General features: G+C 39.1%; 1 protein-coding gene across 1 annotated transcript; it reads left to right on the top strand.

Moving 5' to 3' along the window:
• Positions 1–2,275: 2,275 nt before the first annotated feature.
• LOC121295822 (probable ribonuclease ZC3H12B) lies at positions 2,276–17,987 on the top strand. The gene is made up of 6 exons (XM_041220906.1): positions 2,276–2,514; positions 14,276–15,051; positions 15,260–15,399; positions 15,847–16,081; positions 16,175–16,281; positions 16,500–17,987. Exons 1-6 carry the CDS (start codon positions 2,323–2,325, stop codon positions 17,924–17,926), a joined length of 2,877 nt encoding a protein of 958 aa, XP_041076840.1. The 5' UTR covers positions 2,276–2,322; the 3' UTR covers positions 17,927–17,987.
• Positions 17,988–18,678: the final 691 nt, after the last annotated feature.

The following is an 18,678-nucleotide window of genomic DNA, read 5'->3' as shown; positions in this document are numbered from 1 at the left end:
TCTCAGGTCATGGAGCTGGCCTTCATTATTAATCTTCCTTAACAGTTCCCTATTGAAGTGATGTAAAATAACATCTCGAGATTTCCACCCTCCCAATAACCGAATAACACTGAATCCTAAGTGTTTATGTGCTGTTTAAACTGATAACACATGTATGCGTGAGCAGCAACTTTGAAATGCATGCTTCAGGCAGGTAATTATACAGTAAGCAGGTTTTACCATGCCCATAGTGCCTTTCTTCAATCAATACTATCTTCAATAAAAGAAGCTAAGGTGTTGTCTTCTTCTTCTTCTTCTTGGACAGGTATTTTAATATTGTTCTTATTTTTGGTTTTCATCAGAATTGCATGTTTTGTCATGATTTTTCTTCACATAATTGACATTCATATTGTTGACAAACTATACTACAGCGCTGCAACTGGAACACCCTGAGTATAGGAGGCGATGTTGTTCAGTGCTTAAAGGGCTTGTAACCAGGAGGTCTTTGGTTCATATCGTGGCTCTGCCACTGACTCATTGTGTAACCCTGAGCAAGTCACTTGTGCTCTGTATTTCAGGTGAGACGTTGTTGTAAGTGACTGCAGCTGATGCATAGTTCACACACCCTAGTCTCTGTAAATTGCTTTAGATAAAGGCATCTTCTAAATAAAGAAATAGTAATGATGACCATTAATATGACATGATTTTATTTTTGAAATACAGACGAATATAAGGTGAATTTGAGGGTGGATTTTCTCATAACATACCAAACACAGCTTGGATCCTGATTCTTGAGCCTGCTGGCCATTAGTCGTGCAACACACACAGCACATGACTGTCATCTTGTTACCGCGGAAACAACCATATAGAACACATTACATAGAATCCTTGGTGGTGGAATTTCCTTTGTGTTCTTTGTGTTCCCTACTATGTTTTTCTGTATATGGCGGCCGTACTGAACAGCATATACCCTGCATCAGAAAGAGCTGCACTGCACTGTGACAAATCTGCACAAGCATTGCAGGTGAGTCTGTGCGCATCTTGGAGACAGATTTAGTCTGCTCTCCAAGGCCTGGGTGGCCTGATTGACCTACAAGAGAAACCAAGTGCAAGTCTATAAAATACTGAAGCAGGCAAAGATCTTAGCTGATGTTGCAGTTAGTAATGCTGGTGGCTCAGTCAGTAGTGAGCAGTCTTCCTCTAGAACAGAATGGATCAGGTTGGGATGGAATTAGGACAGGATATTCCAGTCATGGTAATACAAGCAGCATGTCATCCTGAAACATTAGTGTCTCTGTTCCTGCTTAAATATCTTAGATAAATGTGCTGCCGTTGCTTGGAGTGGACATAACAATGTCACACAGATCTGGGGGTTGATAACATTTCCAGTCCTGCTGCTTCCTGCTTTATGTCTATACAGTCACTGCTTTCAGACAGCAGAACCCAATGTGCAAACTCACAACTCAATTTGCAATGGCAGAGTGTTACAAGTAATCACTGGAAATAGAGAAGGGGTGGGGCCTGGGAATACGTGGTTAGGGGTCATCTGCTGTTGTCTTTTTACTGCTCTATAATCATTTGAGCCTCAGTATTTAACTCAGAATTTGTTTAAGCAGCAAATAACCACTTAGGCTTAGTATTTAGTAAGCATAATAAGGAGAGGTGTCAGATATCTACAGTAATGATTATCTGTGCAACCAAACTAGGAAGAGAGCTACAGCAAATAGCACTCTACTGCAGACAAACAGGGTTTCACACCTGTCACACAGTACAGCTTTTAGACAAGCGGCTCATTATTTTATTTGTAAATTGATTTTATTTGGTCTCTCTAATTGAACTACTATGTACAGTACACGTTGTATCAAATATTCCAAAGCTAACCTTATTCTCTAACCTTAAAAAAATATATACTCTTGTAGAAAAAGCCTCACCGTTATTGCTCTGCACATGTACATATCAATAGCACAATACCATCATCTCCAGCACAGTGCGGTAATATTTCATTTGCCAATAAAAACACAAAAATCTTTAGGCCCTGCCTGCCTGCCCTTGTTGCATGAGAGGGGCACGGACGAGGCTATTGCTGGAATGCGAGCTCTCTTCACAACCGGCGGCAGGGGGCGGAAGACCTGTTGCTAAGAGACAGTCTGTGGGAGGCAGGATGATGGAGGAAAGGATGCAGGGGGAAAATGCAGCTCGGGAAAATGTCGAATTCGTCGCTGTATTAAGCGTTTGACCCTTTGCAGAATACCATTTTTTTTTTTTTTTTTTTTTTTTTTTTTTTTTGTAACATCGTGTAATTATTAGGCTTTGTTTGCGTCGGTCTTCCATTTTCAATAATAAATGGTTTTGGAGCTGGCAGCGCCCGCGAGAGCAGGCCCCCTGCTGCAGCGCTGTATCCCGCACATCGAGCGTGTTTTCCGGGTAAGGGTCAGCCACAGCTCCGCTGAGTCAAACTGCGGCAGCGCTGTCGACAGCAGCAGCATTAGGTTGAATATCGGAGAGGGTGAAGAAGGCGACTGCAGAAAGGCAAAAGTAAGTACCACACCGAATGAAATAGATTACATTTTATATAAATCAATGTCTTATATTTTGCAACCACGGTGTATTTTTTTTTCAGTGTGCCGTGCATGAACACGTGAACAGCACAGCCCCGAATATATTTTTTATAAACGTATATAAGCACCACCTTATACGTTTAAAATGCCAAAAGCCTTTTTAATAAAGTTATACGCCAATATCATTGCTAAATTATTCTACAGCAGTGTCAACTTTTCTTTAAATTGGTAACAGTGTGTGATTTATATTTTATAATGTATATTTTGATGTGGGATACATCATTTTAGGAATGTCGTTGAATTTCTGTATGTCCATCCATGAAAAAAAAAAAAAAAAGAAAATCATATTTGGGAAAGCACGGGTGATTGCTGAGTGATTTGACATACCTGACCCCTGGGCTGAAGTGAAGGGTGTGCAGCGGTAATAACAGGTGGTATGGTAATGAAGAGCGGCTATGCGCCGAGGACTTTCCAACAGCAGCTAGGCTTGCTTAACGAAGACACTAAAAACGACAAATTTGAGAAATTGTTAGACCCAGTTTCAAATCTGTGCCTCGTCCTGTTATGTGATGTGTTGTTATTGCACACTGGAAGAATTCTGAGTTGCACAAGTTGTCGAGTGAACAGAATTGCGGTACAGTACAACAGCAATTAAGCCGGGTTAGTTAATTAATATTAGTTCACAACACAAGCACACCTACAGAAATACAATCCAGTGTTTGCATTTATTTAGCAGTATTCTGTGCCGCGGAGGCTTGTGATGCGCGGCTGTAAAGGCGGCGCTGTGTCAATGCTTACAGTATTGTAATTGACTGGTTTGTTGCTGCGCCTTAAGTAAAACATCCGAGCTGAATGAAACGGTTATCAAATAAACAAAGTAATCGATTGCTAAGCCTACTGATTCATTATTCAGTTTGTGCACTTGCAGCCTCTCTGGCGGGATTAAGCAGTTTGTTTTTGGAGATGGTTTAACCACCCCCCCCCCCCCCCCCCCCCCCCCCCCAAATAATAATATAGACATGCCAAAATGGCCCAAACAAGGAAAATATGAGAGTGATGTAATTGATCGCATTTACAGTAGCAGCCACTTAAACCAGCCAGTATGGATCTAGGAGAGGTTTTTTTTTTTTTTTTTTTTTTTTTGTCAATAGAAGTGAATGAAAGGCACATTGAATAAACAGCTACCCGATCTGAGTAGGCACAGACCCTGCACATTTGGGGGATTGGGTTAGTTAATGTCAAGGGAAAGTGTGTGTCTATATATATATATATATATATATATATATATATATATATATATATATATATATATATATATATATATATATATATATAAAAAAAATTGAAAATGTACTTTCCAAATATACAGTGTCCTCTGAAGACTTTTCCTTTTGAAATCCAGGTATAAAATGGACTTCCGGTAAGGTTAAATTCCTCCTCTTTTTTATTTCATTGTAGCAGAATAAATAAAATGGTACTGTAGTAACATTAGGGTCCACCTGCTGTAGGCTGCAGTCTCATTAGAAGTTACATTGAGACTGATCGTTTGCCAATACATGCAATATCTTACAGTGGAGAATTGGCATCTAAAATAAATGCCTGTATTAAATCAAATGTTATTTAAGTGTAACCCTACAAAACTCAATTAGTTTGGTACAGTGTAAATCATATTTTATGATGGGGGAGGGGTGTGGGAATGAATATCCTTTCCTCATAAGTCAGTTTTCAAAGTTCATCTACTGCTTGTAGTTCCTCATGCTAGGTTAGAATCTTACGCCAGGGGACTTGAAAAAAAAAATACCCAGTCAGCTGCCAGACTGACCTTTTTACTGAAGTAGATGCCAAATGTGTGTACGGCAGGGTTTGATTAATGTACACAGTTATTTTGTTCTATCACTGTTTTGCTCTGTCATTGATTTAAGTCGTCGTTCTCTATGGGAGGTATGAGAGCGCTGCTGTCTTACACTGTGACATGGATGCAATATGGTGAACTTCAGAGCCTGCTATGAACATTTTAGCTGCCCTGTGTTAATTTTCAGTTTGATCTTAAACAATGGGTCATTTTCTGCCTGTTTTTGAGAAGGCTGCACTTTGTTCTTTGTTTGTTTGTTCTTGCACTGTGTTGATACCTTTTATATTGACACATTTCCTGATGCCATTGCCCAGGGACTTAGTACTAGCAGATAAATATATTTTGTCGATGGATACTATAGTTGATTTTAAAACATGTGCCAGCTTTAGTGGATGCATGGATGATCAGGTTGACTATTATATTAAAACTTCATTATACCATCCAAAGTGCTAGGTGCCTAAGACTAGTGTCACAGTAATTGGTCTTTTGGTGAGTGTAGAAAAAGACACTGGCGTAATATGGTCAAACTTTCTCATTTTCGTTAGGGTCCTGGCTGCAGCGTTTTGCACAAGCTGCAATCTGGACAAAATAATTTGGAATACCAGAAAATAGGGCATTACAGTAGTCTATTTTAGAAGTTACAAAGGCAGCCCTCAGTCTCTCAGCATCCTGTTCTGAGAGAAAGCGTCTTAAATTAGCAGTATTTCTTAGATGGGAAAAAAAGACACCTCAGTTACGTTCTTGATGTGGGATTCAAATGAAAGATCAAAAAAAAAAAAAAAAAAAAAATGACACCCAGATTTCTAGTTTCTGTCTCAATGGGGTAGCTGTCCACTGTACAGGCACATTGATTTACCCTCTCTCATTGATTTCTTTATCCCAAAATTATGACCTTTGTTTTATCAGAATTTAAGAGTAGAAAGTTTGTTGACATGCATTTCTTAATATCAGTGACAGGTAGTATTTGCAGATGTGGAATCGCCTGGTTTCAGAGACAGATACAATTGGCATCGGCATAGCAGTGAAAGTTTACCGTGTCTGCGGACAACATCACCATCCTTATCATGCGACGGTTCAGTTGTTCATTGAATTTAAATTTATTTGCCTGGTGTTGCTAAGTGGCAGAGGGCATGTTGATGCTTGAGCAGCTTGTATTTTTGCATGCACCTAAATCTTATCCATCCTGCTGTTTACCTAAAACACCTTCTGTGGGGGCGTAAACCTTTTCAATTTATTAAGCCGAGATCGCTTGTGACCTTTTACCCTAACTCCAATCTCGCCTTCGACTTGACATTTAAAACCGCCGTCTGGAGAAGTAGGAGCAGTTGACTGCTTCACAGACAGTGGGCCTGCGTTTACATATACATATATAAGGACATGCAGATATTCTGTATGCCTAAATCCTGTGCATGCGGAGCTTTTCTGTAATATATAGAGTAATTCAGTATGGTGCTTATTCTTAAAAATATAGAAAATCAAACAGAATCTCACACCTCTAGTATCTGCTTGTAATCCACTTCACCTTGCGAAGGCTTATGACATTTTGTAGTGAGTACTGTATGTGAGCCCTGGTCTGTGAGCCATAGTAGCCATAGCTACACCTGATATAATAATCAGATGGTGAAGGTTAGGAAAGTCTTTGTCCTTGTGAAAATAAATGTAAAAAAGATAATTTCATTCTACCTCATTTTAAGATCTCCAATAAAAGGTTTCATCCAGTAGTACTGTTCTGACGCTGTCCTACAGACATGTGGGCTCCCACACCTGTCCAACCAGTATTAGAGGTTATCAAACATTTGCTGTGTTATTCCCCAAATTCCTAGCATCACTTGAACCAAGTGATGGTGCAGTATTTTTGAGAAGATGTTTCCTTTGATGAAGAATACTTTTATAAATTCCACCACTGTGCTGATATAACGTGTTGGTATAAAACATGCTGTGAAGTGCTCTGGTGAGGAAAGGTTTTAGCTGTCAAGGCAGCAAAACATTATCAGGGTCTCTGACTCATGGGCAAGGGAGTGTTTTCTCTCACGCCTTCTGCTTAAAACTACAATTGGCATTTTATATTTTGACATTTTTGTTGATTGTGATATACTTTTATTCAGATCCCCAAAAGTGTATTTCCATTGTATTATGGAACTAGCATCTCTCATGAAATGGCAAGTTAATAAACATCATCTGTTTCCACTACTCTAAAACATTTACACAGAGAAGATGGAAGTTCCCCAGTTCAGTGAGACAGCCTATAACCTGGGGGTCTTTCACACGTGGAAATGACTGACCTTTCAAGGTTGGTTCGGGTGTTTTTTGTTTGTACTCCCATTTTTACGCAAAGGGCTGTGGATTCATAATGTTCACAATCTTATAAAAAATACCAATCTGTACCATTCCTTCAGTTTAAATAAGAAATGTCAGTTTTTTACAGCATATTAAACATGTGCATTCTTCTGTTCAACTTAGTAAGTTGTTTTGTTTTGCTTTTTTTTACAGAGTGCATCGAGTGCTAAAGTGTTGAAAGAGGCTGTCAGACATTTGCATTCTCTAACCGCAAGAGAGTCTTCTGAAGTAATGCTTGGGGTGCAAGTCACACAGTGATTACCATTTAACCATGAGTATAATCATTGCAAGTATTGTGTGTTCACTCACTGTGAAGGTTTTAAACCAATTTTAAGTAATACTTAAACTCTTGTTCATTTTATTTCAAAACCTGAGCTGGCTTAACATTAATTTTTCTCCTCAATCTTTAAGCTATAGGGCTAGTTCAGTTGAGATTTCTGAAACTATGAAGGTGTTTAGAGAGTGCATTCTTCAGCCATGCCTGGTCCTGACCATCACACTCTGCATTAAGAACCAACCCTTTTTTATAGACTTCTAGCATCTTAAGGATGTTGGATTGGATTTTATACAAGTTTCCAAGTTAATGAGAATACTTCATATGTGTGTTTAGTGTGGGTCTTGGTAACTAAACTGGAATTCCTATTCTAACATTTTAAATGCTTTTTAGGTCAAATTATATTTATGTACTGGTTTTGCCACATTCTCTATGAAGATTTATTGCAAATCCTGACTTTAAAACAATGTACTGTAGTTAGAACTCATCATCATTCTCTTCATTTTAGCCAGCTGTAATACAGGATGTTGATAATACGGTACATTCACTTGTTTTCTGTGCCCTGCCTTTTGATCACCAGGGTGGCAATGCTTTGATTTCAAATAACCTGAAGTTTACTAATTTTCTTAAGCTAGGTTCTTCTAACAGCAGTAAAAACAATCCAAAAAAAAATAATTAAAGCTTGTCACCATAACATTAAAAAAAAAAAAAAATCTGTGAAAAAGAATCCTTGGTGTTGTGCTTGCAGCCACGTCAACAACAGCAAAAAAAAAAAAAAAAGCTGTCTGTTGAAACCCTGATTTACCTTGCCCCCCACCCCTCTCTCTGTTGATAATGATTATGTTGCTGCTGCTTTGAGAAATACAGGCGCTGTTCTGCCAGTTAGTCGTGACTCTGCTCAAAAGCTGTTTGCGGACAACAAGGCCTGGTTGCTAAGCAACACTCGCTGTAACATCCCTCTCTGTAAGATGGGGAGGAGGGGTTGGTGTTGAAATACCCCATTTCAATGACCACAGTATCCGGCTTTTCTAGTTCAAGTGCCCCCTTATTTTTGTTTTGTTTCTTTCTTTGTTGTTTGGACTACTGCATGATTACAGGAAGTAGGCTAGGTCTTAGTTGGATTTCATGTTGTTGCATTCTGTTATTTTGACCACTATCATGCGGATAATACACAAAACCTTTTAGCTGCTGTATTCTGTACAATGTGTAACCCACTGAGATAGATTCCCCTCTGAACTGTTAACTGAGAACACCCTAAACATGAACCTTCCATGATGTGATGATTCATAAAGCATGTACAGTAATTGTGTATCTCCTGATCACCCACTGATATTTATGATACAGTAATAGTGAGTGTTATTTTCCAAACTACTGTTAAAGTAGGCAACTACAATAGCCATATGCAGTCTGTCTTATTTACTGTACCTATAGGGCCAGCTGAGAGGATTTGAATACTGAGCTTAAGATTTATGTTCTTAATTAGGGTTAGGGCCTCGAGGGCAAGCAATGGCTCAAAGACAATGTTTAATGTGTTCGAAAGACTGTAGTACAGTTTTATATTGGCCCGTTGGCCTGCACCAGGTAGAGCACGGCCCATTTCTGCACCTATGCCCCAATTTCTGTATAAATCACAAAAGTAAGACTTGCTGTAAAACATTAGAAGACATGAACAGAACAGTAATAAACCGGTGTATTTGATGATTAGATTCTTATAAGCTGTTTTTTTTTTTTTTTTTTTATCCAGGTGTCATTCAGCAGATAAGAGTATGATGATGCATGTCTTGTATTAAGAATGCAGAAATGTATTAAAACTGTAGTTAGCCTACATTTAGCTTCAAAGCTAATTTATCACCCAAATGGATCTTTTGCAAGAGGTCATTTTTAATTGAGTAGCTATTTTGTTTACACAGGAATTTGTATAAATTCTTTAAACCCATGTGAATTACCCACACCCCTTCCACACCATGTTAAAGGTCCAGCCTTATTTTTTTTTTTTTTTTTAATTATGTCATTATTGGAACAAAGTCCTGTTTTTTCTAGTTTCTCTTATTAAGTTATATTGAAGGTGCCCTTTTTTCTCCCTTGTGTTTTTATAGGGACACAAGGGAGAAAAAAATGAAAGGGCTGTGATTACTCAAAGTCATTTTTGACCTTTCTGAATTAAACAGTCGTGCCTTATCATTGCAGCACAGTGGAAAATAGTGAAGTCTAGGTTCAGCGTTCAATTGCCTTCGCCCTGGTAAAACTGTCTGACCTGCAGTTCTATTGTGTAATCAATGGTAATCTTTATCTAAGAAATTAATATGGTATTACCAGTATCTGGGGTTTAACCCCTTACATACAGTACACTAGCAGTTCCCTGTGACTACATTTAGAACCACCCAGAGAATTCTTAACCCAGTTGTAACCACCCACGTTGCTGGTCACTGCACTGTACTCTCATGAATGTTGTCTTTAATACAAATACTTTAGCCATTTGAATTTAATTGCTGGTGATGAAGTCGCCTTCTTGATGGAATTAGTTATTAATTCACCCCTTTAAGGTGTTGATGTAACAATGAGATCGTTGTATAAATCATTTTGCAATTCTACTTAGATCTGTCGTGCAAGAACAAAACAAAGTTGCAGACAAAGTGAACATGTAAGATATTGTTATTTCATACACATGAAAAATTAACATCCCGGATACACTATGCTAATCTCTAATCTAAAGTTTTAAAATATAACTAAAATCTGTCTTGAAAATAAACAGAAACACTTTCTAAACCCCTAATAATAACATTTCCTTAAGGTGTTTTGGTGAAGACGGGTTTGGTGAAGGCATTTCGGGCTGGTTTTCTTCTTGCCTCTTGGGGCGTTGGCAAAGTGTTGCTGCCCAAGGACAACTGTCTTTTCAGCTACCAGTGATGTCTGGTGTTCCTGAAGGGTCTGTTTTGGACCCTTTGTTGTTTAAATTGTATGCTAATGATTTGGCAGCTGTGCATTTCTCAGAATGTTCCAGTGTTATTATGTTTACAGAACGCACTACATTATATAAAACAGTTATACATCCAGAAACAGACTCATTAGCGTTTCAACATTAGATCAGTCATGTCTATGATTGGTTTGGAATTCATTATTAGAAAGTCACTCATTATAAGCTCTTGGGGTTCGGGGAATCTGATAACTTGCCCTGGTCACACCATGCCGATTATGGTTGCAGCAAAGCGAGAAGAATTTTGGGGGTTATTTTTCGTACCTTTAGAGATGCCCCTCCAAATGTTGTTTTACATCGTTACAAGAGTTTGTAAAAGCTATTTTAGAGTACAACTGTGTTTGTCTGGGACCCATTTAAAAAATACTGTACTAAGAAGCTTGAGTCTGTGCAAAAATGTGCTTGTAGGATTGTACTGAATGACTGGAATTGAGATTCAACTCATGATAACCATCTTAGTCACTCTTCTCTCAAACCATTACATGGCAGAAGGTCCTGTTTTATTCTTGTTCATTTCTATAAGGTCCTGCATTCACTGTATTCTGCCTCTATGTCAGTCTGTGCTCCTAAACGACCTGGGCTGAGAGTCTCCACAGAGCTTCTCTGATCATCAGCCCTTTTTGCCTTCAGTTACTCTTTCTTTGGAACAGCCTTGGGGTTCTGGAATGCCCTTCTGGATTCCATTGTGTCATTGTCAAGCCTGTCCTGGTTGAAAACTGCTGTTCAGTGTAATCTGCCTTTGAGGTGAACTTGTTTTAGTTGTAATAAAATTTAAATATAAATATTTTTTTTTAATATATTATGTATTGTATGTATACACGTGTGTGTGTGTATATGTGTGTTTGTATTGATATTACTTGGATGTATAGTAATTGTTGTATTGTTAATTATTGAGAGTGGTCTACGTAGGTCTGTCTTTGTGTTAGTGCTACACTATTGAGATGTACCTGTGCTGGCCCTGTGGACACAAAGTGAATAAACTGAACTGAACTAAATTTCCTAAAGACCCCTCAATTTTGTCAAATCAGTATTAACTTCTACAATTATGCAATAATAAACCCTGTTCACAAGGACTGTTGTTGGATTATAGATCAGTTTCATGCAGGCCTCTGGAAACTTAATTTTTAAGTCGATAACAGAACATGCCATTCATCATACAGCACTACTACTTAATTTGAAAGCTGATATGTTTCAGTCCGGTACAAGAGTCTTCTTGTTCTCTGCACTTACAGTTACTCCTTCAAGCTATGTAAATTTCATATATAACATTTAGGGGTGGTTTCGGTGCCCCTAATTAATACTAACCTCGGACTACTGTACCCGAGGAAGCATTAGGTACTCAAGATTAGTAGTAATCGGGGTCTATGAAACCGTAGATTCATGTCTACAGTACTTTCTTAGACAATAATTCCTTTACAAGGTGTTAAAACGTTCTATTTACATTCACTGTACGCAATACTCTTTGATATATTTCAGAACTAGAAGAATACCCTGATGCTCCTCATACTTCTCTGTCCGTGTTGTTGCTGTAGTCTCATCCCTACAGTCCAGATGGTGTTAATACTGACATTACTACTTGATTATTATCATCCTACCCTGCAAATTAGACATGTTTTTTTTTTTTTTTTGACCTACAGTATCAGCCCATTAGTACACATTGTCTTTATGACTACATTGCTCCAGTTTACAGTATCAGATCAGTGGAAAACTGCAAAATATTTCCACTAATGTCCGCAGTGTACATCATATTTGAAATGGCTTTATTTCCAAGTCAAGACTTCCTGCTTTTGTCATCACATAAACTAGTTAATTATTCCAGTCTTTTAACAATGACATTGATTGTAATGAATGTGTATTTAAAAAGCCCTGTTCAGTATACCATGATTCTATACTCTTGTGTCTGACAATTGCACACACTTATGAGCAGTGGGTTGAAACTCCCCGAATTAGAACAGATACTGTAGAACTCTGGCCTATAGCCGGGGTGAAAGTGTGCTGCACGTCACACTAGTGTCACTCACTGCAGGGGGTGTGGCTCTGTGGGGATAAAAGCACCATGGTAGACGCAGTATGTCAGTGAAAAGTGCTGTGCTTGTAAAGAAAGACACTTGGTATTCATACCGGATTAAACAGAGAGATTTATTTTTTCATAATAACATTACACAAGTGATTGCTAACTGTGAGTATTTTATTTTTGTTTAACAAGGACATGAATATGTTACTTAGAAAGTTCAGTTACACACACACACACACACACACACACACACACACACACACACACACACACACACACATACACACACACACACACACACACACACACACACACACACACACACACACAACTTTATATATACACACACACACACACACACACACACATACACAACTTTATATATATACACACACACACATACACAACTTTATATATATACACACACACACACATACACAACTTTATATATACACACACACACATACACAACTTTATATATACACACACACACATACACAACTTTATATATATACACACACACACATACACAACTTTATATATATACACACACACACACATACACAACTTTATATATACACACACACACATACACAACTTTATATATATACACACACACACACACATACATTTATACACACACACACACACACACTTTATATATATATATACACACACACACACACACATACACAACTTTATATATATATACACACACACACACACACACATACACAACTTTATATATATACACACACATGTACACATATAGATACCTGTACATTTTAGTTCTTAGTTCTATTTGTGTACAGCAGTTACACATAAGAAGATGCATATTGTTTATCTGTGTATTTATCTGTATATTTATGTGCTTTTAAGTATACATACATGAATGTGTGAATAACCTGGGTTTATTCTGTAAAATGTTAATTAGTTTAGAGTTTCTTTCTATAACAGAAGAATATTACTCACATCGATGGTCTCAGTCAGACTCTTTTTTGATGTGGGTCTGGTCGTCTTTTACTTGTTAAAACATTCTTACAATTGAGAGCTATTGTCCAACTTGTAAGTCCATCTGTATGGTAAATACTGTAGTTTAGTGAAAATAGTCATTACCTAAAAGAGTAACACAGTTGTACTGTTGATACAGCTGTTGGCTTTGAACGAATTTCTGAAAATACATTTACATACAAGACTAAAAATAATGATTAATTTGCATTCAAGTTTTGACCTTTGAGCACAGCTTCCCCTGCCAACCAAAAGTCATGGGCGGCTGGCTCGTACTGCAGGTCTGGCTGTTAAGACTGAAGTTCAAGACAGCTAGATATTGAACAGTAACAAGTAAAATTGGACTGGACTGGAAACCTGTTTCAATTAGTTTTTCTGCTTTTTTTCTGTTTTATTTTTAAAATTGTTGTTGTTTTATATCTAACTTGCAGGGTAAAATACAAGCAACAGATCATTGTAATTATGGAAAGTGTTCTTTCCTAACATTCACTTGGTACAAAGCAAGTACAAACACCTGCTGTCATAGGCTACAAATACAGTGCTGATATTAGTGGTAAAAAATGTGCAGCTGTGTTGCCTAAATGACTGAGCTCTGGTGTAATTAGTGAAGAGGGCAGCACTCGCGTGATCTTATTATTTTGGCCGATCGAAAAAGGGAAGCAAGAGCAAGGTAAACTAAGTTCCTTGTTGGAAACTTTGTCTAATAGTGTCATGACATCAGAATTGCGTATTGCTCTGCTGTTTATCTAGAGACAGCCACATGATTCTTTTGATTAACGGTTTGAATCCCTTTTTTAATACATTCTTCTGGGAGTAGGTGCATGGAAGACCACAGCTGCTTTCTCTTTTTTTTAAATACAAACACACACTTAGTCACCAGGCAATACAAAAATGGAACAGGTTTTACTGTGACATTTTGTTTAAGTTTAGAACCCTCAACTGAGGGAGGGTTTTTATGACCTTATATAAATACAGTATCTATCTACTGTAGTAAATCGAAATAGTAGCTCATAATTGGCATAGAGCATGTAGTACAAATCCACAAGACCATAACTATGCAAATTCAGATATTTAAAAGGACTATATGCAAATTGTTATTTTATGTTATCAATTACAGATAATATGGTTTTGAGGATATTTTACAATGCCCTTTCAATTCTGCTATTTTTGTATTTTACTTGTTTTATATGACATGTTAAGGAGACTCATTGCTTGAAACTAATAATGCTGACTTGTGGTTGTAGATTGAAAATAATTTGTCATTGTTGTTCTTCTTTAGGACTATATAGTTTCACTTGTCTCTCCGGAGCACAGAATAAAGGAACGCTTAACATTAGCGTTGCGTAAACGGCTGCTGACAGTGAAATCCACCATTGAGTATGACTCACAGGCTGTTGTGGAGATAAAAGAAAATGCTCTTGAGATTTCGGGCGGCGAGCACAACGTAATGACGGCCTGGTCCATGGTGGAGAAGTTGAAAATGGAGAAACGGTCCTCCAGAGAAGAAGTGAACGTTCTCAGAGAGACAGCAGCAGACTGCAGCGCAGAGTCTGAGGACGGCACTAGCTCCGAGAGCGAAACGGAGCCAGCGTGCGACAAGAAGAGGGAGCCACTAATCAACAACAAGCCCCACCGCCAGCTCTGCCGCTCCCCCTGCCTGGACCGGCCTAGCTTCTCCCAGAGCAGCATCCTGCAGGACCTCCAAGCCGACGACACCAGGGCAGCCAGCTGCAAGCTCAGCCTGGATAAGGAGTACCAGGCCAAAATGGATTTTGCTTTGAAGCTGGGGTATTCTGGTGAGCAGATCCAGACTGTACTTAACAAACTGGGCGCTGACGCCCTCATTAATGACATTCTGGCAGAACTTGTGAGGCTGGGCAATAAGGGCGACGTAGACACACAGAGTAGCGCGTGCACGAGCTCAAGCATGTTGGTACCTCGGGGCCCCTGTACAAAGGAAATCACCAGCCCAGAAATCTCATTGGAAGAGGAAGCCGTGGACAATTTAGACAATTTGAGACCAATAGTGATTGACGGGTCTAATGTGGCTATGAGGTAGGTTTCTTTTTATTCAGTTTTAATAATGTGTGCAAAAGGCACACACAAGAAAATCTTTTCCTTCATCATACAATTAGTAACAATTTAGTATTTATTTTTTTTTGCCAAGGAGATAAATCTAAACCACTACACTAGGTCTATAAAATAATATTGAATAAAGATGTAAAACAATTTTTTTTTTTTTTGCAAATTGTTTTAATTGTAGTCATGGAAACAAAGAGGTGTTCTCTTGTCGTGGGATCCAGCTCGCTGTCGACTGGTTTCTGGAGAAGGGGCACAAAGACATCACAGTGTTCGTGCCAGCGTGGAGGAAGGAGCAGTCCAGACCCGACGCACCGATCACAGGTACAAACAACACGGGACACAGTAACCTGCGTAACGGCAAAGATGCAAAACCTCTTCAAATGAAACCGTTTCGGCTGGTTTTACAGACACGGATTAATGATGTGCTACCTTACCTGTGTTAACATTAGGTGGGTTAATCAATGTCTCTGAAACCAGACATTTATGCTTTAATATATTAAGTGTACGGTTTAACAGTACATAAATGTTCATGTACTTCCACGTTAGCTAAGCTTCATGCAGTGCTAAAATAACATTTCCTTTTAATAACTTAAGAGTGTTCCCTGTAAAATGCATGTTGATGTGCATTTTAAAATAATATATAGTATTTGTGCATTTGTTCCATCATATCTGTGCTTTACATATCGTCACATTTTCTACATCACAATACAAGGATTCTTTGCATTATATTTGGAGGTTTTTTACTAAAAATTTCACACAACTTCCCAGATCAGGAGATCCTGAGAAAGCTTGAAAAGGAGAAGATTCTTGTATTCACACCTTCCCGAAGAGTCCAGGGGAGGAGGGTGGTGTGCTATGATGATCGCTTTATTGTGAAGCTGGCGTGTGAATCTGATGGCATCATTGTGTCCAATGATAATTACCGGGATCTGCAGAATGAGAAACCAGAGTGGAAGAAATTCATAGAAGAGCGGCTCTTAATGTACTCCTTTGTAAACGACAAGTAAGTTGCTCAACAGAATTCGTTTTGTGGAAGAGGATGTTTTATAAAGCAAAATAAAAACAAATAATAATAAAAAAACCTTTTTAACTGCAGGTTTATGCCACCTGATGATCCTTTGGGGCGTCATGGTCCAAGTTTGGAGAATTTCCTCAGAAAACGACCGGTTATTCCTGAGCATAAGAAACAACCCTGTCCATACGGTAAATAATGTTTAATTTAAATAGAAATCTATATACTGTATAAATCACAGGTATTGAATAGTACATGTGTGTGTCTGTCCTATGCATACATTTTCTTGATTATAAATTGGGCACATGGCCAAGAGAGACTTATGAGCAAATGAAAATGTTACTTGAAGAACTTTGTATGCAAGTTTTTTTTTTGTTTTTTTTTAATGATTTTCCTGATTTTTCTACAGGAAAAAAGTGCACATATGGGCACAAATGCAAATACTACCACCCAGAGCGTGCTAACCAGTCACAGAGATCGGTAGCAGATGAGCTACGGGCTTTTGCCAAGTTGTCTGCTGTGAAAACCATGAGTGAAGGTGCCCTGGCAAAGTGTGGCACCGGGCCTGCCACAGCTAAAGGAGAGAGCAGCTCTGAAGTGAAACGCATTGCTCCCAAGCGTCAGTCAGACCCTAGCATCCGCTCAGTGGCCTGTGAGCCAGAAGAAAGGCTGTCGGCAGCTCGCAAACCTGAGGCTAGCTCTGTGCCTTCTCTTGTGTCTGCTCTCAGCGTGCCAACAATGCAGCCAGCCAAAAGCCACGCTGCTGGTGCCTTGAACACCCGCTCCGCCAGCAGCCCCGTGCCGGGTTCTTCACAGTTCTCTCAGTGCTCGTCGCTGGAACACATGTCTAGTGTGCAGTATCCACCTATCCTGGTCACCAACAGCCACGGCACCTCCGTCAGCTACTCGGAACAATACCCCAAGTACGACACCGGGGGTGCTGATCACGGCTACTACTCCATGTTGAGCGACTTCTCAAATCTGAGCCTCTGCAGCATGCACAACTCAGACAGTTTCTACAGCATGGAACAGGAGCACGGCATGTACACAAGAAACCCCAGCCCTTGCCCTGATCCTTGTATTAGCCATTCGAGTAACGAATCCTCCTACTCCTATGGGGACATGTACATGAGTTCAGGGGATGGAGGTCCAGAGGAAAATGTTAAGTGTCACCTGCCGCCTTCTCAGAACAGGCTGCAGCCATTTTCCCATGGCTTTCACGAGGCTTTAAAAAGAGTGCAGAGTTACGGACCCGACGAGCCCAAACAGGCGCCACGCAAGCAGTCAGTTTCTCATCTAGCGCCGCATGTACAGCACCCCGTGGTCGGGGCCCGGTCGAGCTGCCCTGGGGACTATCCCATACCTGAGAACGTCCACCCGTCCTCGACTTCACAGCCGAGTCGTGCTTTAGGCATGACCAGGATGGACAGTATATCAGACTCCAGACTCTACGAGAGCAACCCCATGAGACAAAGGAGGCCTCCGCTGTGCAGGGAGCAGCATGCCAGCTGGGACCCCCTTCCCTGTGGCACTGAATCCTATGGGTACCACTCTTACCCCTTAAGCAGCAACCTCATGCAGCCTTACTACGAGCGCGTGATGGTGCGAAGCATGCCTGAGAAGATGGAACAGACCTGGAGGTCCCCGTGGGAAGGCATGCCTGCAGAGCCTCAGGAACGCCATGTAATCCCAGAGCACCAGTACCAGACCTACCGCAATCTCTGCAACATTTTCCCACAGTATCTTGTTCACTCCGTTATGGAGAAGAATCCTCACATGACAGACCCCCAGCAGCTTGCAGCTGTGATAGTCACCAAGTTAAGGTCTGGGCATTAAAACATTTCATTTTGAAGGCAAAATAAGTATAATATTATATATTGTATGGACAGAAAACGACATGGTTTTAAATAATAATAATGAAAAATAAAGAAATTTAATGCACAAAGTATATATTATTGTATATATGTATTTGTATCTGCTGTAGCACTGCTGTAAATATTTTGTGACTGGCACAAAGACATTTTCATAAAAGGTGTGGAAACCTAAGGAAGTGTATACCTCACTGCATGGATTTTAACTTAAATTGCCTTTTATTCAAGTGACCTCATAGTGATCATTCTTAACCACTTTTAATTTATGCTATTTTAATGTTAGTTAAAAAGCATATTTGCTCCATGGAATATGTTGAGTATTATCAATGTGAAATATTTAAATTTGCTGTCGTAACAATTCAATTATTAGAATATTTATTTCCTATATTTCTTCCTTTCTACTTTTTTTTAAAATTTAGAAATACTTAGTTAAACAGAGAGGCAGGGAAAATGGGTCTTATTTACCATTTATAGCCACTGACTGTTTCTGAATTGGTTTTGTTATTTGGATAAATATGTTTAGAAAGTAGCCATTGTGAAAACCTATTTCAAAGCTGCTGAGATTATTCCAAAACATTAAGTACTGTTATTGTTGTTGGGTATTAGTTTAAAAGTACCAGTTTCTAATAGCAGGTTTATTTTATTTTATTTTGTTTACCAACCCTAAAAAGTTACTATAAGACACTTGGGCTTTAAGACAGTCCACAGTTGTATTTC

The sequence above is a fragment of the Polyodon spathula genome, chromosome 20 (assembly GCF_017654505.1).
Source record: "Polyodon spathula isolate WHYD16114869_AA chromosome 20, ASM1765450v1, whole genome shotgun sequence".
Lineage (NCBI taxonomy): Eukaryota > Metazoa > Chordata > Actinopteri > Acipenseriformes > Polyodontidae > Polyodon > Polyodon spathula.
Note: the sequence above shows the minus strand (reverse complement) of the source record. Positions and strands in the feature narration are given on the sequence as shown.

Bases quoted from the DNA above. Each gene is read 5' to 3' on its own strand.
- LOC121295822 (XM_041220906.1), top strand. From the start codon at position 2,323: ATGGTTTTGGAGCTGGCAGCGCCCGCGAGAGCAGGCCCCCTGCTGCAG. The intron at 15,400-15,846 runs GTACAAACAACA...ACAACTTCCCAG, and splicing joins ACCCGACGCACCGATCACAG to ATCAGGAGATCCTGAGAAAG. The intron at 16,082-16,174 runs GTAAGTTGCTCA...TTTTAACTGCAG, and splicing joins TACTCCTTTGTAAACGACAA to GTTTATGCCACCTGATGATC.